The sequence below is a fragment of the Plecotus auritus genome (assembly GCF_963455305.1).
Source record: "Plecotus auritus genome assembly, chromosome: 7".
Lineage (NCBI taxonomy): Eukaryota > Metazoa > Chordata > Mammalia > Chiroptera > Vespertilionidae > Plecotus > Plecotus auritus.
In genome coordinates this window covers 58,786,758-58,810,284 of record NC_137774.1, presented here as the reverse complement: position 1 = coordinate 58,810,284, position 23,527 = coordinate 58,786,758, and the positions used below count along the sequence as shown (strand labels likewise).

General features: G+C 45.5%; 1 protein-coding gene and 1 pseudogene across 5 annotated transcripts in view; one reads left to right on the top strand and one right to left on the bottom strand.

Moving 5' to 3' along the window:
- Window positions 1-23,527, bottom strand: part of VPS35L (VPS35 endosomal protein sorting factor like) — a 147,667-nt gene that overhangs the window by 55,073 nt on the left and 69,067 nt on the right. For all 4 annotated transcript variants that reach the window (XM_080681846.1, XM_080681845.1, XM_080681844.1 and 1 more), the window contains 7 exons: window positions 14,228-14,274; window positions 13,340-13,451; window positions 12,731-12,847; window positions 5,009-5,062; window positions 4,077-4,157; window positions 1,464-1,526; window positions 203-288 (listed from right to left, as the gene is read on the bottom strand). In XM_080681846.1, coding sequence (XP_080537972.1) covers window positions 203-288; window positions 1,464-1,526; window positions 4,077-4,157; window positions 5,009-5,062; window positions 12,731-12,847; window positions 13,340-13,451; window positions 14,228-14,274 — 560 coding nt within the window. The remainder of the gene's footprint in view (window positions 1-202; window positions 289-1,463; window positions 1,527-4,076; window positions 4,158-5,008; window positions 5,063-12,730; window positions 12,848-13,339; window positions 13,452-14,227; window positions 14,275-23,527) is intronic.
- Window positions 15,407-16,105, top strand: LOC308255427 (ATPase GET3-like; annotated as a pseudogene). Its single transcript has one exon. The product of its transcript is annotated as an ATPase GET3-like (transcript).

The window sequence follows — 23,527 nt, the reverse complement described above, 5'->3', positions numbered from 1 at the left end:
CGTGATGGCCACGCTCCTGTCTTCTTCAGCACGAAGCACAGCCTTCAGTGTGACTGCTCCTCAAGGAGGTCTCCCTCTCACTGCTCCTCAGGCATGAAATGCATGCACAGGCCTGGGCCCCGGAGGGCAAACACTGATTCTTACCAACAGGTTTCAAAAAGGCACTAGGAATCGAAGCTTTCAATGACAAAGTCATACTTACTTGATGAAAACTTCCATGATGCATTTGCAAACCTCCACCCGCACACTCTCTTTTTGGAACATGTCCAGAAATGGCAGAAATTTTTCCTAAAACAAAATTTAAAAAGAAAAAAGCACCCTCCATGCTATTTATATACATTATTAAAAGGAACCCATGGGTCATTTTCTTTGAAGGTAAAAGAGCTGCTCGTCTCTGAGGCAGATCAGCGAGGACCCCCGAGAGCAGGAGGTGACCCAGAAGGTTAGAAACGACTGCTATTCAAACAACCTCCTTGTGCCCAGGGGTCAGGCTGGGGCCAGTTAACATTTTGGTGTACCATCTGAGCAACATTTACTTTTTATTTTTTTGTTAATCCTCACCCAAGGATATTTTTTCCAGTGATTTTTAAAGAGTGAAAGGGAGGGAGGGGGAAAGGGTGAGAGAAAGAAAGAGAGAAAGATCGATGTGAGAGACATATCAATTGGTTGCCCCCAGCACATGTCCCCACGGGGGCGAGGACAGAACCAGCAACCTTTCGGTGCAGGGGCCTACACTGTAACCACTGAGCCCGCCGGCAAGGGCTAGACAACATTTAGGTGACCATAAGCTTTCTGTGTGCTAAAATGAAAGGTAGGCTTCAGCCTTTTTACAGTGGCATTGGCAAGCAAAGAAAGGACTCAGAGTTGTTCAGAGAGTGGCTATGGCATCTTGCTTCTATTTTTAAATAAAGAAAAGACCAAAAGCTTGCCGTCTTGTGAGTGTACATGAATGGGGACTCCTCCCCTCGGCACGGTACACAGGCGCCGAGGTCGCGCTAGCCCAGTGCACTGCAGCAGACTTGACAGGACGTCTCAGAAGTTTTTAACTTTTTGAGGGAAACAAAATAAATCTCAGCTGTCAGGCACTGAGGCAACTGTTATTTCAGTTTCAACATTAGGTTGTGTGATGAAAGCAAGTACCATGTGAAATTCACTGAGGAAGAGGATGTCCACTTTGGCTCCAGGGTTGAGAAGTGTGGTGCCTGCTGGAGCACACATTCTAGTAGTTAAGGAATGATGAACTACAGGTCATATTTTCTTTCAGTTTAGGGCGCATCATGTTTTTCAACTGCTGGTTGAGCTGTGATGACATCGATACTTAAGCTGTTTAGACGTAGCTACTTTATGAAGAGAACCGTTAAGCATTTCTTTTGGCCCAGGGCACCTTGAAAAATGATTGAGACACTAAGAGAACCTCTGACTCAGATACAAATTTCCACAAGTAACTAAGGAGTGTTACTTACCACTGAGAAGAGCACTGAGAAATCATGGAAATGGGCAATCACTTTCTTAATTATCGACTGAAGCTGAATATGAAACAAAAAACATATTTAATAAAACTTGGGTATGTTTAAAAGGCCACCCTTGCATCATTTGCAATCCCAACCCCAAGAAGGGAACCCTGGACTGCCCAACGTCTGGGAAGGACTGAGCCTTGGGAAACAGTGTCTTGCTCTGGAACAGACAGAGCAAGGCGGCAGTTAGCTCCTTGTGAGGACTGAAAGGGATGGTTCAGGTACGGGTACCTGCCCTCCAGTCCTCCGAAAGTCAGCTATGACTATCCAGGAGTAGAAGTTTCTGTAGCCACACAGGCATCACCAGACACAGCCTCACTACTGTAGCTAGAAGACAGCCAGGGACAGCAGGCAAACCGTGGATGTGGCTGGGTCCCATAGAACTTCATTCATAAAACAGCCCAACCTGACTATTCCCTGACTTTGCCAGGAGTCAAAGGTCACATCCTCCAGGAGGGTGGGGCTTGGGCCTCAGGCCCTGGGAATGGGTCCACCACCTGCACCTGAGTGCACACAGAGCTGCTGACCGGCCTCGCCAGGAAGGAGAGGCCCAAGTAGCCGCCTCTAAATTAAACACAAACCTTGCCTGCCCCATTACTGTTAAGAGAAATTCACTGACAGATACTTTGTTTCTACTAAAAACATTCCTGTTTACAAATCCTTTACAAAGGAAATTGCTCATGCTAGAAACAGTATTAAGAGGTACGCTCCCATTTCATAATTAAGTAGCTTTTTAGGTCAGTCAAGCAAAAGATGAAGATACTGCAATACTGTCTGGTGAAAACGGTTTCTGAAACTGTATCCACAGCAACAAACCCTTTAGCTCAGGAATGTTTTAAATTAAGTGCAGTCACACATGCATCCCCCCACCGCCACTGCACTGCTGTCAAATTCAGGAAAGTGAACAGTGATGGGACTATAATACTTTAATCCATCACCCATATCCCTATCCCTATCTGCTCAGTGTTGGCTGCAAATGGTGATTTTCTTAAAATTCTACCATTTCTTCCACATTTCTCAACTGGCACCCCACCCCTCTTTCCCTTCATCTATTTATTTCTATTCATCGTTAGAAAGTCCGCTGGATCTCTATTTTAGTCAGTGGGTTATAACCCACCACTGTCCTTATGTTTTTGATGTTCATATTGGGAGTTCACAAGGGCCCCTTCCAAGCTGCTCTGGGTCCTTTTCAGGTCCCTATACCCGGTCAGTATTTTTAGTGCGTCCTTTCTTTCTGGCACAAGAAATATTCCAGGCTTACCAGGCATGTTCCCTACCCCTGGCCTGGAGTAAGAGAAGGCCACTTCAGTCCACGGGCTCACGACCAATACAGGCAGATGTCATGAATGCAAGCTGCCCTCAGGGCCCCTGCTATAAGATGCTGTTAGATAGGACAGAATCACAGTCCAGTCTAATTCCAGTCTCTCTCAGGAATGGGCCACATTAAAATCATTGTTACTTCAAGTTTTCAATTAATTGGGACCCTAGCACTCAAGGTCTTACCAAAATTTCCTCAACAAAAATTCTAATGCACACACACCACTCTTCATCCGTGCCTGAGTCCGACACCCACACCCACACCCACACCCACACACATTCACTCCACAACCCTCACCAAGACCTGCGTGCGCAACATACTGTTTATGTCCCACCTAGAAAAATGCCACGTAGTAGTGGCTGCTCAATAAATTGTAATGATGAACCATTTTAATTAGCAAATGGTGAGTCTTAGCAAAATGTGAGAATTCTAAAATTCTTACAAGAATATGTAACTCATTTTCTTACACTAAGTGAAGGTAGAAATCGATCATAGGCAGTAAGTGCCTGAACATCATGTTACTAAATAAAAAAAAAATAAAATCTTAATTTGATCAAAAGTTACCTTATGTATGTGATCCTGAGCTGGACTCGGTGCTGGAGGGAGAAAAACCTGCTCTCAGGGTATGACTGAGTCCAGCGACAACAGGAGCAGGGGTCCTGCGGTAGACCCTGTGATGCCTCAATGTTAACATCCTGAAGCTGACCGCTACCCTGGGTTACACAGAAGCATGTCCTCGTCCTTAGGAATTAAATACTCACTGAATGCTTTAGAGGCAAAGTGGTAAGATGTGTGTAACTTATCTTCAAACGATTCAGAGAAGATCTGCATGCATATGAGTGTGTGTGCACACAAGGATAATGATAAAGCAAATAAGGAATATGTTCATAGCTGGAGAATCTGAGTAAGGAATAATGGGATTTTTCCAAGCTATTCTTTCAACTTTTCAACACACTTTAATTTATTTCCAAATAAAAAGTTAGTTTAACTGAAAAACACAGACACCTTACTTGAGTTCCTGGGCTTCCCATCCACACCTCACTTATTCCTCACAACCACTGAGGGTGGAACTATTAGTATCCTCATTTTGCAGAGGAGAAAACTGAGGCACAAGAGTAAAAGGTACCAGGTCAGGGTATGACAGAGCTAGGATCACTGACTTTCTGGTGTGACCCATGCCACATGCCAATTTAATCCAACTGAAGAAAACCTCCAGCAGTGGAAAGGGAAATGCACATCTGTACCTGAGGGTAGGAGTCTTCAAAGGCGCGATCTGGAGTCATGTGCTTGATGATGTCAGCCAGCACGGTGTTCACCTCTCTTTTCTAATGGGAAGTGAACGAAACCCCCATTAGACACTGAAGAGTAGTCACTGACCATTTTTCTGGAGAAAAGGACTGACGTGTTCAGAATATAGTACACATCATCCAGAAAACAGTTTCAAATATTCTGCTGAAAATATTAGAAGGGGAAAATCCCTCCCATATCACAGCTTCACAGTGGCTCTGTCCACACCACGTCAGGACAGAAGCACCATTCCCACAGGCTCTGGGCATTCCCAGGCCCCTGCTTCCCTATGTGCTGGGAAAATCGATGGTGCCACTTGCTGCCCCCGCCAAGTCCCTCTCCGGCGCTGCAAAGCGCACTGACATTGTATAAGAGCACAGGCTTGCCCCCACAAGCCAGGTGACCCAATGCCCACTTCACTGTTGCTGCTTAAAGTAAATAAGTCTGGCAATAGGATTCAAACCCAGTTCTACCTGTTTTAAAGCCTCTGCTCTTGGATAAGCCCAGTATGTTCCAAACTGAGGTCCCAGGCGGGGCCTTGGGAAGAGTGTGTTTGTGTGCTTAGACAGTAATTACATGGCAGTCAAATGTGTTTGGGAACTGCTGCTTGCTAGACCCCATGGAAAGTCACTGTGACTTTAGCATATAAGCATCTAACATATCTTATAGCGAAAAGCTGCTTAGCTTTGCACAATGCAGCTTTTCCCAAATTCACATGGGAACCCTCTTGCTATAGCACACATACTAATGCTCTGTCACACTATACAACAAAGGATGGACTTTTTATAAGTTAAGAATAATTATCACTGTAAAATGCCTAAGCTAGACTTACTCACTATAATAAACATGAAAAAATATATAATTATTTCAAAAACACAGCCACACATACCGTGAAATGCCTGCAGGTGTACTCTGCCCACATCTCAGCGCAATCAATGTAGTCCTGCAGGGAAAAGCAAAGACGTCCTCAGTGAGAACCCCGTGCAGACCAATGGCAGAAGCTCATCACATACGAAGCCCTTCTCGAGCTATGACAATGGAAAGAGCTGACAACTGGTAGCAATTTCCAGAGTGTTTCATCTACAGAAAACTCTGCCCACCGATATATTTTACCCTGAGATGTGAATTATAGAAAAACGTAAGTTGCTTGAAACTGGACCCTGAGAAAGAAGACACCTACTAAGAAGGGCTCTTGGTGGCTAACTGGGCTCAAATTTCAAAGGCAGAGCCCAGCAGCCATTTCCCTGTGGGCCTCTCCAGCAAGCTGCACTTCAGGGAGCAGCCTGTACCAAGTTGCCTGCCTCTGCACTGAACTGCCTGCCTATACTGAGTCCGGGATCCAAGCCAACCCTTTATAAAGGAGTTGCTTGAGCCCTAGCCAGTTTATTTCAGTGGACAGAGCGTCGGCCTGCAGACCCAGGTTTGATCCTGGTCAAGGGCACGTACCTCAGTTTCAGGGTCCTTCCTGGCCCAGGCCCTGGTCAGGGTGCATGCAGGAGGCAACCAATTGATGTATTTCTTTCACATCAATGTTTCTCTCTCTCTTTCCCTCTCTTGTCCACTCTCTCTAAAAATCAATGGAAAAATACACTCAGGTAAGGATTTAGAAAAATATAAAGGAGTTGCTTGAATCCTATTTCAACCAATAGGACTGAGGCTTTCCCCATCCAATCAGAACTATGCAGCTATATCCTTACTGGCTTCTGCACTGACCAATCAGAGCAGTTCAATTCTGACCAATCAGGATAGTGCCTTTTGGAATAAACTGCAATGATTTGGAGTCCTCATTTGTGTGAGGATGAACCAATCAGGGACCAGGTGCAGGGACTTCTGCCTCTATAAGTCAATTCCCTCTGCTCTAGGAGTACACTTTCCCTTTCCTGCAAAGACTGACACTACATTTCCCAATCGGAGCTGAAACACCAAAGGTGAGACACTGAGGATATCTCAGAGGAACAGAGTGGAACACACAGTGCAGGGCAGGCTGCAGACAGCAGGGAGCAGAGCTGTCTAGCCAGAGAGAGGCCTGGCCCAGGGATATCAAACAGGCCATGGCTTTCACCACAGCCGTGCTGTCACAATTGAGCTGTTGGTGCTGAACAGTTTCCTTCTTCACCGCACTCCAAACTGGGGATTCCTACTGGTGTCGAACTAAGGCAGCAACATTTGATTGACAAAACTACCCGGACCAAGACAGAAAACCAGGAAGCTCTACCAGGATTGAACAATGGGAAAAATCAAGGGGCAGGGAAGACAGTAGCAGGAAGTCCACCACACTCAGTGGTGGGCAGATCTGGTTGAAGGTTTCAGAATTGCCGAAAATGTGATTTTTCAAAATCAGGCTTCCTGCCTTTAAAAAACAAACTATAGGCCATAGCTGGCGTGTTCCTGATGTAAAAGTTAAGAAAGCCTGAAGAACAGTTTTCAAGGTGGCAGCCTAGTAGGTGGATCCTTCTTGCAACTCCTCCCAGAACCAAATCCTATATAATAAAAGGCTAATATGCCAATAGACTGAATGGGCAGAATAACCAAACAACGGGTTGCTATGATGTGCGCTGACCACCAGGGGGCATGTGCAGAACATGGCGTGCGGTGGCCGCAGCGGGATGGTGGAGCAGGTGAGCGGGGGTGCCAGACCAAGGCGGGGCACTGGTCACTGTCATCTGGGCAAGCCTCTGGTGGTTACTGAAAATTCTTTGCTCCCATGTGCCACGGTCCCACCGGGCACTCACACCTGCAGCTGGAGCCTGAGCCTCCACTCGTTCCCACTGCCGGTGCCCGGCGCCAGTCCCAATCACTTGGTGCCATCAGCAGGTGCAAGCAGTGGCTGCCGGCCCTGATCACCCCTGAGGGCTTCTCCACCTCCCCCTGCTCCTGAGGGGTGATCGGGGCAGCAAGTGCTGCTTGCACCCGCTAATGGCGCCGGCCCCACTCACACCCACTGCTGGCGCTGGCCCCAATCGCTCCGCGCCATCAGCGGATGCAAGTGGGGCTGGTGCCGTCAGCGTGTGGGAGCAGTGGCGGTGGGAGCAGGGCTGCCGGCAGACAGGGGACCGGGGGCCGCGGTGGGAGGGGCCAGGCATGGGCACAGAGGATGGGCCCCTGTGCCTACCGCAGCCTCGCAGCCCATAGTTCCTTTTAAGGTGCACTAATTTGTGCACTGGACCCCTAGTCAGAAATAAAACTAAATGGGGGCACATTCACCTGGAACTAACAACTGAAGACTAGGTAAACAGCAGTTGTCAGAGGGGCTGCTGCTCTCACAGGTGCAGGCTGGGGTGGGGGGATCCCTGAGAGGAGTGAGGCCTGGACCCAGGCTGGGCTCCCCAGCCCAGAGCACTAGAGCCGAGACGTGGCCCCTTAACGTGTAGCCGGGAAAGGTGGTAGCTCCTATCCATCAGGGAGAGAGGCAGACGGTTGGAGGTAAAGCCACTTGAAAAGCAGAATAGAACACCAGAGCACAGGGTTTCGCTTCAGCCACTCACATGAGGCGCTGGTGCGTGAGAGCAGTGCGCCTGGAGCTGCCTGAGGAGAGGCTGGGGTTGGGGATAGGCAGACAGAGGAATGGAGGCTGGGAGACTGAGCTTGATCATCCCCACCTACCCACCCATACCCCAGCAGCCACTTCTCCTGACATGCCCAAGCCCTTCAAACAGCAGCCGCTTGGGGAAAGGCAAACCCCACTTTGGAGATATAGCTCAACCCACCTGCAGGAAGCCTGCTAGCCCCACCTTGCATCTCGACCTCTGCTGAGGAGCCTGCAGCTGAGGCCAAGCCTACCTCTGGGCAGTCTCAGGGGGCATCCATGACTGACTTTGGGGGGCAGCCATTCTCCCTACAGTGCTGGGAACTAAACTACACTGGTGCTTCTCCCTCACAAGAGAGCTAATAGGAACTCCTGGCTTCCAGCAGACTGCGGGAAGCCAGGGCTTTCCCAATACTGTCATAGAGTGGAGGATTAGCAGGGCTAACACCAAGCACCATGGTTATGCTGAGATAGCGGTGGCTGGAAGCAATTTCCTGACCTGATAGCCTTGAAGTAGATGTTTACTGAGCCTTAATGATCTTTACTGCCCTTTGAGACACTCTGTCTACTACCTGTTTGCGTGCTTTACTGAGGGCAAGATGTGTATCTAAAACTGTATAAAAAGCAGACAAGGCCAGGTTTCGGTGCCTCTTCTAGAGAGAGGTTTCTACCTGGCCCCCCATACCTTCTAAATTCACATTTCTTGTCTAGTGTTTTCATTTGTGCATCGACCTCTTCTTCAGATCCTGAACCCCCACTGCAAAAGGTTGTGGCAGCAGACCCCACAGGTCTGCACTTAAGAGCACTGCCCTGCCATCAGGGAAATATTCCAGGAGAGACTCAGATGTGTGGCTCTGGGGCAGGGGAACACACCCACCATCTATCTGAACAGCACCCAGTGGCCTCATTCTCCCAATTCCATCAAAAGCCCTTCAGAAGCAGCCTTTTCAGTGGCTAAATCTGACAACTGGCTGGCAGGCAGAGGAGATAGAAGGAGAACCCCAAGGGGACTTAGGATGTTTGCTGACTGAACCTGGGCCCCTTATGGCTAACAAGCTGGCCCCAGAGTGCAGCTTGGCCTCTCGAAGTGCAGCCGAGGCCTGAGCTGGCAGACAAACCGTGAATCACTGGAAGCATTGAACAGTTGCTGAGAGCCAAACATGGACAGCTTCAGACAGGGGCTAGCACCAAAGTACCTCCCAAGGGACTCACACAGAATATAAAACAGCCTCATTCCACAACAGAGCAGGATCCAAAGGGAACCAGGAGGCACTAAACTCTGCCAAGACCAAGTGCACTTTGCTTTTTGGGGCATTCTTTCCTTTATTTTTCGATTACATTGTTATTATTTTTGTCTTTCTTTCATATATCTTATTTTCCTAAGAGTATTTGTATTACTTTTTAGAGAGAGGAAAGGGAGAGGGAGAGATAAAAAACACTGATCAGCTACCTCCTTCACACCCCTTACCAGGCATTGAGCCCATTACCCGAGCATGTGCCCTGACTAGAAACTGAATTGGCAACATTTTGGTGCATGGGACAATGCCCAACCAACTGAGTCACCCTGGAGAGGGCTCTCTTTCCTTTTATTTCCCTATATTTTTGCTCTTTCTCCTTCCTTCTCTTCCTTTTTCCTTTTCATAATTTTTCCCTTCCTATTTTATACTGTTTTCCTTTCCCTATTTTTTTTTTCCAAAGCAGATTTGGAAACAATGCTTTTATTTTTTTGTTGCTGTTAATCCTCACCAAAGGATATTTTCCCACTGAATTTTAGAGTGGGAGGAGAAGAGACACAAAGAGAGAAACATCTATGTGAGAGAGACACATGCACTGGTTGCTTCCCGCACACACTCCTAAGGGCAGGAACTGACCCTGCAACTGAGGTGCATGCCCTTGCCTGGAACCAAATCCGGGACCTTTCAGTCCACAGGCCATGCTCTATCCACTGAGCCAAACTGGCAAGGGGTGTTTCCCTATTTTTTATTTGTATTTTTTCCCTTTCTATTCTTTCATATTCTTTTCTTCCTCCTTTTTTTCTCGCATTTTATCTTTTCATTTATTTTTCTTGCTCTCTTTTATCTTTCCTAATTCTGCTTTGTTTTGTGGTCATATTTGTTGTTGTTATTGGGTCTTTTGTATATTTTTGTTTTGTTCCTTTTGTTTGGTTCTGTCAGCAGCTGCACAACAGCTCACATGATGTGGTTGGGGACAGCCAGCCTAAGGGGAGATCCTCCCCAAAAAAAGGCAACAACAATCAAGCGCCGCCCTAGGTGGTATAGCTCAGTGGATAGAGTGTCAGCCTGGGGATTGAAGGGTCCCAGGTTCGACTTTGGTCAAGGGCACATGCCTGGGTTGCAGCCTCGATCCCCAGTAGGGGACATGCAAGAGGCAGCCAATCAATGATTCTCTCTCACCACTGATGTTTCTATTCTTCTCCCTTCCTCTCTAAAATCAGTAAAAATGTGTTTTAAAATAAATAAATAAATAAATAAATAAATAAATAGACCCAATTACAACAGGAGGGCCCACATAATCCATACAATGCACAACCCTAGAGCACCCAGCTCAGGAGATCTGACACTGCACCACTGGGACACCTACTACATAAGGCCACCCCATGAAAACTAATAGTTATAGGGATGCTCAAGGAACTTGGTGAGAATTATAAGGAACTTAGTGGGAACTTCAACAACATGAAAAGGAAATAGAAACCATGACCAAGAAACAGTCAGAAATGAAGAACACCATATATGATGTTTTTAGAAGGAATTAAAAGTAAATAGAATAAAGCAAAGTACCAAATCAGTGATTTGAAGACGAAGTTAGATAAAAACACCCAATTAGAGTGCAAAAAGTAAAAAGAATTAAAAAGCAGGAAGGTACTTTAAAGGAACTTTGGAACAACATGAAGCGTAACAACATCCACATCATAAGGGACCCAGAATGAGAAGAATGTGAGCAAGGAACAGAGAACCTGTTTAAAGAAATAATGAGAGAAAACTTACCTCACCTGGTGAAGGGGAAAATGACACAAGTTCGGGAAGAACAGAGAGTCCTAATAAAGATTAGACCAAAGAGATCCAAGACACAGAATTAAAATGAAAAACGTTAAATACAAAGAAAGGATCTTAAAGGCAGCAAGAGAGACTCAGAAAGTTGCCTACAAGGGAGTTCCCATTAGACTATCACCTGATTTCTCAACAGAAACACTTCAGGCCAGAGGGAATTGGAATGAAGTATTCAAAGTAATGCAAGCAAGGTCCTGAATCCACGACTATTCTATCCAGCAAGGCTACCATTCAAAATTGAAGGTGAAATAAAGACCTCCCCAGACAGGAAAAGGTTAAAGGAGTACATTGTCCCCAAACCAGCATTACAAGAAGTGTTACAGGGACTGCTACAAGAAGAAGAAATTCAGAGAGAGGAACATAGGCATAAAGAAAAAAAATGACAATAAATAAGTATCAATATAACCTTAAATGTAAATGGGTTAAATGCTCCCATGAAAAGACTTAGGGTAAGCTGAATGAATAAGAAAACATGACCCATATATATATATACTGTCTACAAGAGACCCACCTCAGAACAAAAGACTCACACAGACTGAGAGTGAAGGAATGGAGAAAAATATTCCATGCAAATGAAAAGGGGAAAAAAGTTGGGGTAGCAATACTCATATTTGACCAAATAGACTTCACAACAAAGCCCATAGCCTGAGAGGTGTGGCGCAGTTGGCTAAGCATCATCCCATGCAACAGGACATTGCCAGTTCAATTCCCAGTTAAGGGCACATGCCGGAGTTGTAGGCTTGATCCCCTGAGGATGTGTGTAGGAGGCAGCCTGATGTTTTGCTCTCACATGGATGTTTCTCTATCTCTCTCCCTCTATCTCCCTTGCTCTTACTCTAAATATCAATAAATTATTCTTTTTTTTTAAATATATACATATATATATTTTTTTATTTCAGAGAAGGGAGAGGGAAAGAGAGATAGAAACATTAACGATGAGAGAGAATCAGTGATTAGCTGTCTCCTGCACACCCCGCACTGAGGATCGAGCCTGAAACCTGGGCATGCGCTCTGACTGGGAATTGAACCGTGACCTGCTGGTTCATAGGTCAACATTCAACCACTGCCATGCCAGCTTTGCAATAAACAAAGGCCATATCAAAAGACAAAAAAGGTCACTACATAATACTAAAGGGATCCATCCAATAAGAAAATATAACCCTTATAAACATATGCACCCAATATAAGAGCACCAAAATATATTTTAAAAAACTCTTTGTGGATTTTAATGGAGAGAGCGACAACAATATAGCCACAGAAGGGAACTTTAAAACTACACCCACATCACTGGATACATCTTCCAGACAAAAAATCAACAAGGAAATAATATCCTACTAGGTTGGTATATTCAAGTCCAAACTACAGACTGCTGTATTTTGGCTGCTGTTTTCAAAGTCACAGGTCTTTAGAAGTTACAAATATTTATAAATTTGCTCTTTTAGTGCATCTTGAGGCCTCAAGAATAAGACATAATTGGGGTAAAAATACCAGAGAAATATATCTTTAAAGCTGTAAGTTCTCCATTGTAGGTTAACAATAAAATTAAAAGAAGTCTTTCTTTCTTTCTTTCTTTCTTTCTTTCTTTCTTTCTTTCTTTCTTTCTTCTCTCTCTTTCTTTCTTCTCTCTCTCTCTCTCTCTCTCTCTCTCTCTCTCTCTGTAATCCTCACCTGAGGATATTTTTCCACTGATATTTAGGGAGAGTGGGAGAAGAGGAAAAGGCAGAAACATTAATGTGAAAGAAACACATCAACTGGTTGCCTCCTGCACAAGCCCTGACCAGGGCGTGGGCCGGGGAGGAGCCTGCAACCAAGATACGTGCCCTTGACCGGAATTAAGCCTGGGACCCTTTGGTCCGCAGGCTGACGCTCTATCCACTGAGCTAAACCGGCTAGGGCAAGAAGAAGATTTCTTAAACAAATGAGGTACAATTACCTAAAAGATAATAATAATAATAATAAAGTATACCACATAACTTGGACAAAAAGCAACTGATCTAAGGTCAGAATGGTCACCCACCTGTGGATTCTTCAATTTAGTAATAACTTTCCAAGCTTCATTGAGAATCTGAAGTCGATCACCCTCAGGAGGATCAGCCAAGGCCAAGTTTAACCCCAGTGAGCGAAAAAGAAGATGCTAAGAAAAACACAAAATCATTATGTTACTGGAGATTTTAAATCAGAACTATTTCAGGCTGTTACACTGAGCTCGCCTCAGGGCTCATTTCCCATGACCTTTCTGAATCCTACCACAGACCTCACAAGGTAGATGGAGAAGGGCAAGCAAGGAGCCAGGCTTGTACGGTCTAATTGTGGGCCTGATGTCCTGCTGGATGAGGCTTTTCATAAATAATGAGTAAAGATATATTTTTAGAGACATAAGACCCAAGTCTTTTCTAAAAACTTCACATTGAGCTAATTCCACAGATTTAGGACTCCCAGAGGGACCAGATGCTCAGCAATTACACGTCTAACAATCCCGATCTCCACTCATCATCCAGCATGTTCTTCAGACAGAGCCTCCCTTGATTTCCTGTTGGCCAACCTGCCCTGACCCCAGATTTTCCCCTCAGAGGTACTGAGGCAACCCTGCTGCCCATCCTCCAGCTGAGCAGAAGCCAGGCCGTACCTTGGGGAAGCCGGCCTCACTGCACTCCTTGATCATGCCGATGAAATCGAGGGACCTGGTGGCGATGAACTCGGCCCGGAAAGCGGACATCACAGAATTCAACAGCAAGGCACTGCAAGACATGCATGCCCAATCTCAGAGCCCCCTGAAGAAAGCCGCTTTAATTTTAGGGCATATGTTGCCAGGAAGGATGACTGACAGCCCTTTCTTTAAGGTTGGAAGACAACCACATTAGAGTTAGAAGGCAACCTCTAGCAAGCATGTCAAACTCATGGCCAGTGGGCCACATGCCTCGAGTTTGACATGCTTATGAGACTACCACAGTGTCTGTGCATGCTGGAAACTTGATTGATGTTAAACTGAATAGATGGATGGATGGATGGGAGGGTGGGTGGGTGGGTGGGTGGGAAGATGGCTGGAAGAACAGGTAAATAAGCAAGCAATCAAATCTACTGAAACAGAAGTACACTGAGCCTTCAATAGACTGGTGCACTAAAACGAAACATTAAGGAACAATATGGATCCATGTTGTAAATATATATCCATTCACGTCGTTTATGAAAATCCCTGTCTAGGACCTAGGGACACAGTGACTTAGAGGCATCTACCACCAAAAGAAGACAGGAATATGAGTTCATCCTGAGCCTACCAATTATCACAGCCCCAGGAGGAAAGGACTATTATTAAACCCATTTTACAGAGAAGGAGACACTGTCACAGAGAGGTCAAGTAAGTAACCCAAGCTCACAAAGCTAGAAGAGAGTGGAGTCCGGCATCTGAACCAGATCAGCCCCTCTTGTGGCTCTCTTGCCCACATAAGCATGCCAACCTCAAAAAAAGCAAACAACTTCATTCCAACTCATGCCTTATTAATTTTAAAATACTTACTTATTTCCTAGTTTCTTGCATCGCTCCATCATCTCGGTTAGCAGATTCTAGAAAAAAGAATTTTAAACAATAAAAATCATCATGTGGGAGAACCTAAAGCAACACTTCTCACAAGAGATTTCCGAAGTAGTACTCTACATGAGCCTCCTGTGCATTCCCCAATCTCACTGCCCAGCAGGGACGAGGAGGGGGGAGAAAGTGCGCCCTGTGGCATTTCACGTGGGTGCAAATACAGTCTCACCAACTACCAACAGTGAGACCTTGGGTCAGTCAGTTGACTTCATTAGGCCTGGGCTTCCTCAGGCAGACGATATAGATGGTAGCACCCTCCCTGCAGGGCTACTGCAGGAGGTGAGGGAGGTATTGAGGGGCTCCCCACTGTCCTCCCCGCTCAAGCGGTGCCAGTGGATTCTCAGTAAAACAAACACGGCCAGTGCCCGGTGCCCACCTGTCCCAGCTATGGGCACTTAGCACCTGTGCTCTCACCACTCACAACCACCTGGAGGCAAGCTCCTCTTCTCCCATTTCACAGATGAGAAAGCGAGTGCTGGCCCAGGGGACACAGCTAGCTGCGCAGGCTGGAGGTGACTCTCTTCACCAAATTTCCTCTCCACGAATTCTGAAGCATATTTTTTGCCCCAAATGAAAATTAATGCTTTACTCGTTGGTGTACTATCTATAGCTCTAGAGCTAGCTTAAGACAATTACATATCTTTAAAAGAGCGCCTGTTTTTAAAAAAATCCATGGAAGAATTATTCATCAGGTGGCGATTTGGGAAGGTTTTAAAAATCATGTTGGAGCCATGAGTCGGTTTCAAGATAGCGGCAGGGGTGGCCGGGTGGGGGGTTGAAGCGGAGTTTGAGGATACGCCTGATGTGGAGTCGCTGGAACCTATGCTTAGCAACATCATCGAGCAGCGCAGCCTTAAATGGGTCTTCGTCAGGGGCAAAGGTGGCGTTGGCAAGACTACCTGCAGCTGCAGCCTAGCAGTCCAGCTATCCAAGGGGCGGGACTATTCTTATCATTTCTACGGACCCAGCCCACAACATCTCTGATGCATTTGACCAGAAGTTCTTCAAGGTGCCCACCAAGGTGAAAGGCTATGACAACCTCTTTGCCATGGAGACTGACCCCAGCCTTGGAGTGGCAGAGCTGCCTGACGAGTTCTTCGAGGAGGACATGTTGAGCATGGGCAAGAAGATGATGCAGGAGGCCATGAGCGCCTTCCCAGGCATTGACGAGGCCATGAGCTATGCAGAGGTCATGAGGCTGGTGAAAGGCATGAACTTCTCAGTGGTGGTGTTTGACACGGCGCCCACAGGCCACACTCTGAGGCTGCTCAACTTCCCCACCATCGTGGAGCGGGGCCTAGGCCGCCTCATGCAGATCAAGAACCAGATCAGCCCCTTCATCTCACAGGTGTGCAACATGCTGGACCTAGGGGATATGAACCCAGACCAGCTGGCCTCTAAGCTGGAAGAGATGCTGCCTGTCATCAGCTCTGTCAGTGAGCAGTTCAAGGATCCTACGACTTTCATCTGTGTGTGCATCACTGAGTTCCTGTCTCCATATGAGACAGAGCGGCTGATCCAAGAGCTGGCCAAATGCAAGATCGACACGCACAACATCACTGTCAACCAACTCGTCTTCCCAGACCCTGAGAAGCCCTGCAGATGTGTGAGGCCTGCCATAAGGTCCAGGCCAAGTAACTGGCCCAGATGGAGGACCTGCATAAAGACTTCCACATTGTGAAGCTGCCTCTGCTTTCCCATGAGGTGCAGGGGGTGGACAAGGTCAACACCTTCTCTGCCCTCCTCCTGGAGCCCTACAAGCCGCCCAGCACCCAGTAGCACTGCTGCCAGCCCCAGCTGCTACCATTTCCACCCACTTTCCACCCCACCGGGGCAGTTTGCACAAAGTCCCCCCATAGTACAGGGGGGGCCACTTGAGGTGGGAGGCGAGGAGGGGGTCTGTTCCCCCTGGTGGGGCTGGGGTGACTGTAGCTACCCCTCACCTCTTCCCACCTCTCATTTCTCAATAAAATGATCTTAAACAAACAAAACAAACAAACAAAAATCATCATGTTGGAGAACCTAAAGCAACACTTATCCCCAAGTTTTTCCAGACAAGGTCACCCCAAGGACAAGAGCCCTACTGATAGGGGCACCCACCATGCACAGGTGCTGGGCTAAGCACCTCACATACTTTCCAATTTCCTCTTCACAGCAGCCTTGTGAGGCCCATGTGAACTACCCCCACCTTCACAGCAAAGCAAGCCAGAGCTCAGAGAGGTCGAGCCACTCTCTAGTCGGTGGTGGAAATGGGACTTGTATTTAAGTCTGGCCCCAAAGTCCAAAAATGAAACAAGTCTTCTTCAGTGCAATGCCACCCTTTCCATGTGTCCCTCTAGGTTGCCTGAATAATTAAGGTGGCAGCTGACTGTGGAGGAACTGTTGGTGTCACCACCCCCAAAACTCTGATTTTATTCATATTTCTGTCTCTCCCAACAAAAATCAGGCTGGGTCCAATTAGAGAATAAATTATGACACCCCATTTATATGTTGAAGCCCTAGCCCCAAATGTGACAGTGTGTGGAGATCAAGTTTTTAAGGAGGTATCTAATATCAGAAGGTCATAAGGGTGGGGTCCTAATCCAAAAGAAGAGGAAGGGACCAGGAAGGCACACGGACAGAGAAGACCCTGTGAGGACACATGAGAAGGTGGAGGGCTGTAAGCCAAGGGGAAAAGCCTCACCAGAAACCAACCCTGCTGGGCCCTTGATGCTGGACTTTTAGCCTCCAGAACTGTGAGAAAATAAGTTTCTGTTGTTGAAGCCTCCCAGTCTGTATAGCAGCATGCTGTAGTCAGAATGGCCACCTAACCCCAAGGTGCTGGCACTGGGAGGTGGAGGCTTTGAGCAGTGATCAGGCCATGAGGCTGGAGCCCTCCTGAGTAGGATTAGTGTCCTTATAAACAAGACCCAAGAAATCTCCTTTGTCCCTTCTGCCAGGTGGGACACAGGGACAACCAGGATGTGGACCTCCTCAGACACTTTCAGCCTCTTGACCAGGTGTGGGCAAACGTTTTGACTCGAGGGCCACAATGGGTTCTTAAACTGGACCGGAGGGCCGGAACAAAAGCATGGATGGAGTGTTTGTGTTTGAATTTAATATAAATTCAAAGTAAACGAGCGGAGGGGAAAGCAAAAGAACCAGATAGAACAGCCGGACCCAGCCCGTGGGCCGTAGTTTGCCCACGGCTGCTCTTGACCGTGGATTTCCCTGCCTCCAGAACTGAGAAAAACTACATGTGTTGTTTATAGCCCACTCAACCTGTGGTACTTTGTGATTGCAGCCTAAACAGACTAGGCAAACTGATACAGGCCAAACCAGTCACGGTGGTCTCATTCCCCCACCAGTGGTAGGTTCCAAGGAAAGATTTCCTTGGTCTTAAACAGAAAACCAAAAAACCGGAGACTCCCATTTCTCTGCCTCTGGATGCAGCCATGTCTGGACATGATGCGGCTACTCTGCTATCTGGAGGCAGCAGAGCTGAGAGATGGACAGACCTGACTGGCCCAAAGCCTGCACTTGCTATTCAAGGGAACACATGGAATTATTTTTGTAGGGCCAGGTGGGTGTTTGTTCCATGCAGCAAAAAGCACTTCAGCAGAGGATAAAATAGGTGATACCACAAATGGCCTCCCTAGCCCACTCGCAGAACATTTACATTTGAAAAGTCATTCTGGAAGCTCGGTATCAAAGTGGTTTTGTGCAAGGCTGAGCAAGAGAAAGTGTGGAATTATCAGTGATATACCCAGCCCACACAGACAACCACTCACTGAGCAATATCAATGGGCCAGCCACTGTCCTAGGCACTGGGGACAGGGAAGTGAGGAAGTCAGTCAGACAAAAACCCTTGGCCTGTGTGGCATATTCTCTCAAACGCATGTGCACTAGCGCGCGTGCGCAGCATATGGATAAAATATCTGGCCGTTAAGACAAAACAAACGCTTAAAGTGTTCTCTTTTTATAAGACATGAACACATTAAAAATGCATCCAAGAATATAACTTTAAAAAAACAAAGGCTCTGTTGTCATAGAGCAGTGGTTCTCAACCTTCCTAATGCCGCAACCCTTTAATACAGTTCCTCATGTTGTGGTGACTCCCAACCATAAAATTATTTTCGTTGCTACTTCATAACTGTAATTTTGCTACTGTTATGAACTGTAATGTAAATATCTGTGTTTTCCGATGGTCTTAGGCGAGCCCTGTGAAAGAGTCATTCGACCCCCAAAGGGGTCGCGACCCACAGGGTGAGAACCGCTGTCATAGAGGAATATTCTTAAGTGTCCAGGGAGCCAGCTGTTATGGAGCTCAGGCAGGTCTGATAGAGGTTCATTTTTTTGTATCTGAAAGTAACAGGATTGATTATCTTTGGCAAGAATAAGACGTACAACAGTTCAAACCAGACTGAGATCAAAACAAGCTTGTTGACTGGGTAAAACTATTGAAAAACTTGCAAATCAGCACCCTAGTCTGCAAGACACACAGCAGAGCCAGAAGATTTATTAGGCCCCTACATTTTCTTTATTTACCTTTTTAATTTATAAAAATTATAAAAATAAGAAATGCTTATGGTCAAAAGTTCAAACAGTCTTGTTGCACAGCAGGTACCAAGCAAATGCCCACCTCCCAACTCCTACTTCCCAGGACTCCCCAGTGTTGATACTGTGGTGTTCACCTTTCTAAACCTTTATCTGTGCCCTGGGAATATGTAGCTTTTGTTGTAAAACCAAGAGGTTTGACATTGTTGTTGCTGTTTTACAAATGTGAATCGTATTACACATACTAGGCTGCAACTTGCCTTTTTTACTCAAGAATCTAGCATGGGCCTTGCTCCTCCCACATGAGTATATACAAATCTATCTCATTATATTTAACTAGAGGCCAGGTGCACGAAATTCATGCATGGTGGGGGTTGTCCCTCAGCCCGGTCTGCACCCTCTCCAATCTTGGACCCCTCAGGGGATGTCCGACTGATCAAGCCTAAACCAGCAGTCAGACTTCCCTCTCACAATCCAGGACCACTAGCTCCTAACCTCTCGCCTGCCTGCCTGCCTGATTGCCCCTAACTGCTTCTGCCTGCCAGCCTGATCGCCCCCTAACTGCCCTCCCCTGACAGCCTGATCACCCACAACTGCCCTCCCCTGCCATGACCCGCCTCCTCCATGTGAGGTGGCCATCTTGTGATGGCCATCTTGTGACGATGTGAGGGCGTGACGCCACCTAGGCTATTATTAGTATAGATGCCTGAGGAAGCCATACCATAAATATAACACTGCTGTTCAAGTTGCCCTTAATGGGTGGATTTTTTTTAGTTTTTTATTTTGGACCATTTACAGACTCATAAGAAATTGCAAAAATAGCAGAGGTCCTGGGTACTCATTATCCAGCTTTCCCCATAGGCTACATCTCCCATGAATATAGTGTATTATTTAAGCCAAGACACTGACATTGCTGTAATAAGTTAATTAGACTGTTTCACCAGGGTTTGCATGCACTCATTATCTTGGGAGGAAGGAGTTGTCTTTGTGACATTTCATTCACATGGATTTGTAGAATCACCATTATATTGCAAATTTTAAGTATTTTTAAAGATTGTCTGCAGATGAGGGTTATATACCCACTTCAAAAGCAGAGGTAAGAAAAGTAAGTCAGGGCAGCACTGCACTTCTACTCTATACATCAAAACTAACACATAAGCAGCCCAGACTGCTCACAAATGTGTGCTCTGCTTTTACTAAATAAACTTCCAACCCCCATGTTTATAAATACTGCTTCATGTAAAAGAGAACTAAAAAATATGCACATTATCCTTTTGTTTTTATTTTTCTAACTGAAGCAGAAATGTAATGGGGGGAAAATCATGAACTAATCTTAACAGCTAATGCCCATTCCCCCAATTCAGAGTTAATATAGCTCAGGTCTCAAAAAAATAAATTACTTCAATGTGAATAAAATGAAATTATATACCCTAGGTATTAAAAGGAGAAATTTTTTTAAATATATTTTTTTATTGATATTTTACAGAGAGGAAGGAAGAGGGATAGAGAGTTAGAAATATCGATCAGCTGCCTCTTGCACACCCCCTACTGGGGATGTGCCCGCAACCAAGGTACATGCCCTTGACCGGAATCGAACCTGGGACCCTTCAGTCCGCAGGCCGACGCTCTATCCACTGAGCCAAACCGGTTTTGGCGAAATTTTTAATTTTTCATGTTATTCTCTTTCTCTGGAGATTTTTTTCCTAATTTGAAAGAATGAAAAGAACACACTTGTGGGATATTCAGTCAGGATGGCTAAGCAGGAAGCTCTATGCCCAGCTCCTCACACAACCACACAAAATTCCAACTGAATTATACAACAACCATCACTGAGAAGCATCTGAAGACCAGCTGGACAGAATTCCTATGACTAAGGATATACAGAAGAAGCCACAGAGAGACTGGGAGGAAGGGTGGAGCCGTGGGAAGGGCAGAGCCCACAGCCCAGGGAGATGGCTAAGAGTAGGGGGTAGCTCAGCTGCGAAACCTCCTCTGACGACCCCTCCTTCTGAAGGGCAGGTCCCATCCCCACAATGAAGTCCCAACCCAAAGCACCGGTGCCAGGAGAGAGTCCTCACCACATCTGGCTGTGAAAACCAGTCAAAATTGTGTATGAGGAAGACAAAGGGTTGCGGGAGACTGAGACATGCACTTTTAATGGGCCAACACACAAACTCACCCACTATAAGATCTAGGGCATGGATAGTAGCTCAGAAAGCACATGGGACATACAGAGAAGCATAAATTCACTAACTCCAGAGTGAGGGCAGGAGGGGCACAAGTCAGGGAACTCTCTCCGGGGGCAGAAGCACTGGCAGCACCACTGTTCCTTTCCTTAGCTCTCCTTTCATCTCGCCAGCCCGGCACAAGCAGGGGCCAAATCTGTGCTCTCCATTACCCTGGCTAACAGCCTGGTGATTCACTAAGGCTCAACCCCACCCAACTAGCTCATCTGGCCAGCTTTGTGGGATTGGCCTCCACACAGCAGCTCATCTGCTAGTCTCGGCCATCCCTCACAGCCAGTCAACCTGAGGATCAAACCCACCCTCAGAAGTGCCAACAGAAATCGAGGCCTGAGTACAACAGGAGGGTGCAAATAACCCACAAAGGGACACCCCAGAACACCCAGCTCAGATAACCAGGGGGGCTGTGCCACTGGGCCCCACAGGACACCTTCTATATAAGGCCACTCTACCAAGACCTGAAGACATAAAAAACCCTATCTAACACATACAAACACACACAGGGAGACAGCCAAAATGAGGAGACAAAGAAATACATCTCAAATGAAAGAACAGGACAAAAATCTAGAAAAAGAACAAAACAGAGATAAACAATCTACCACATACAGAGTTCAAACCCTGGTTATAAGGATGCTAATGAACTTACGGGAAGAATAGATGAACTCAGTGAGAATTTCAGAGATAGAAATCATGCAAAAGGAAATAGAAACCATGAAAAAGAACCAGTCAAAAATGAAGATGACAATAACTGAAATGAAGAATGCACTAGAGGGAATCAACAACAAATTAAATGAAGCAGAGGATCAAATCAGTGACGTGAAAGACATGACAGTGGAAAACACCCAATTGGAACAGCAAAAAATTAAAATTAAAAATAAAACTTTAAAAACCAAGAACAGTTTAAGGGACCTATTCGACAACATCAAGAATACCAACATTCATATCATAGGAGATGAGTGAGCAAGGGATTGAAAACTTATTTGAAGAAATAATGACTAAAAACTCCCCTAAACCTGGAAAAAGAAATAAAATATATATCTAGGAAGCACAGAGTCCCAAAGATGAGTCCAAAGAGGCCCAGAACAAAACACAGCATAATTAAAATGCCAAAGATAAAAGACAAAGAGAGAATCTTAAAAGCAACAAGAGAAAAGCAGTTAGTTACCGACAAGGGAGCTCCCATGAGACTGTCAATAGAAACCATGCAGACCAGAAGAGAATGGCAAGAAATATTCAAAGTACTGAAAGGCACAGACCTATAATCAAGATTACTCTACCCGGCAAAGCTATCATTTAGAATTGAAGGACAAGAAAAAGCTAAAGGAGTTCACCACTAATCCAGAATCGTAAGGTATGTTAAAAACATTTCTTTAAGTAGAAAAGAATAGATTAAAGAAATATGAGTAAAAATATATAAGCCCAGCTGGTGTGGTTCAGTTTGTTGAGCATCATGACCATGCACCAGGAGGTTGTTGGTTCGATTCCAGGTCAGGGCACATGCCTGGATTGTAGGCTCAATCCCCAGTAAGGGGGATGAAGGTGGCAGCCGATTGATGTTTCTCTCTCATTGATGTTTTTATCTCTCTCTCCCTCTCCCTTCCTCTCTCTGAAATCAATAAAAACAAATTTTAAAACATATTTTATATTTAACATATATTGTATATGTTTTATGAAAAAAATTTATATATATGAAAAAAATTCGCACTGACAAAGACACAGTAAAAGCAGTGGATCAATCAACTATAAAGCTAGTACAAAAGTAGAAAGATCATGTGTAATCAAAACAATAAATTAAGGGACACACACACTAAAAAAGTAAAAAGAAAACATAAACATGGAGAAGGTGAGTAAAAATAGTAGTGACTTTAAAATGTGTTCAAACTTAAGGGACCATCAACTTAAAATTGACTGGCATGGAAATAGCGTGGCATATTTGAAGCACATGAAAACCACAAATCACAAATCTACAAGAGATAAAGAAAATAATCCAAACACAGCACTACAGAGAGTCATCAACACACAACAGAATAGGAGAACAGAGAAGAACTACAAAAACAATAAAATAAAATAAATAATAAAATACCTACCAATAATTACTTCAAATGTAAATAGGTTAAATGCTCCAATCAACAGACACAAAAAATAGTGTGGTGAAGGCCTGGGGGGTGAGGGGAGGCAGGAGTGTTGGGTGGCGGAGAGGGTCAATGGGGAAAAATGGGGGGGGGGGGCATCTGTATTACTTTCAACAATAAAGATAAATTTTTAAAAAAGATAAAGGGTGGCTCAATGGATAAAAAAACCAAGACCCATGCATATACTGCCTACATGAGACGCACTTCATATTAATAGACAGACTGAAAATAAAGGGATGGAAAAGATATTTCACTGAAATAAAAATCGTAAAAAAGGTGGGGTAGCAATACTTATATCTGACAAACTAGACTTAAAA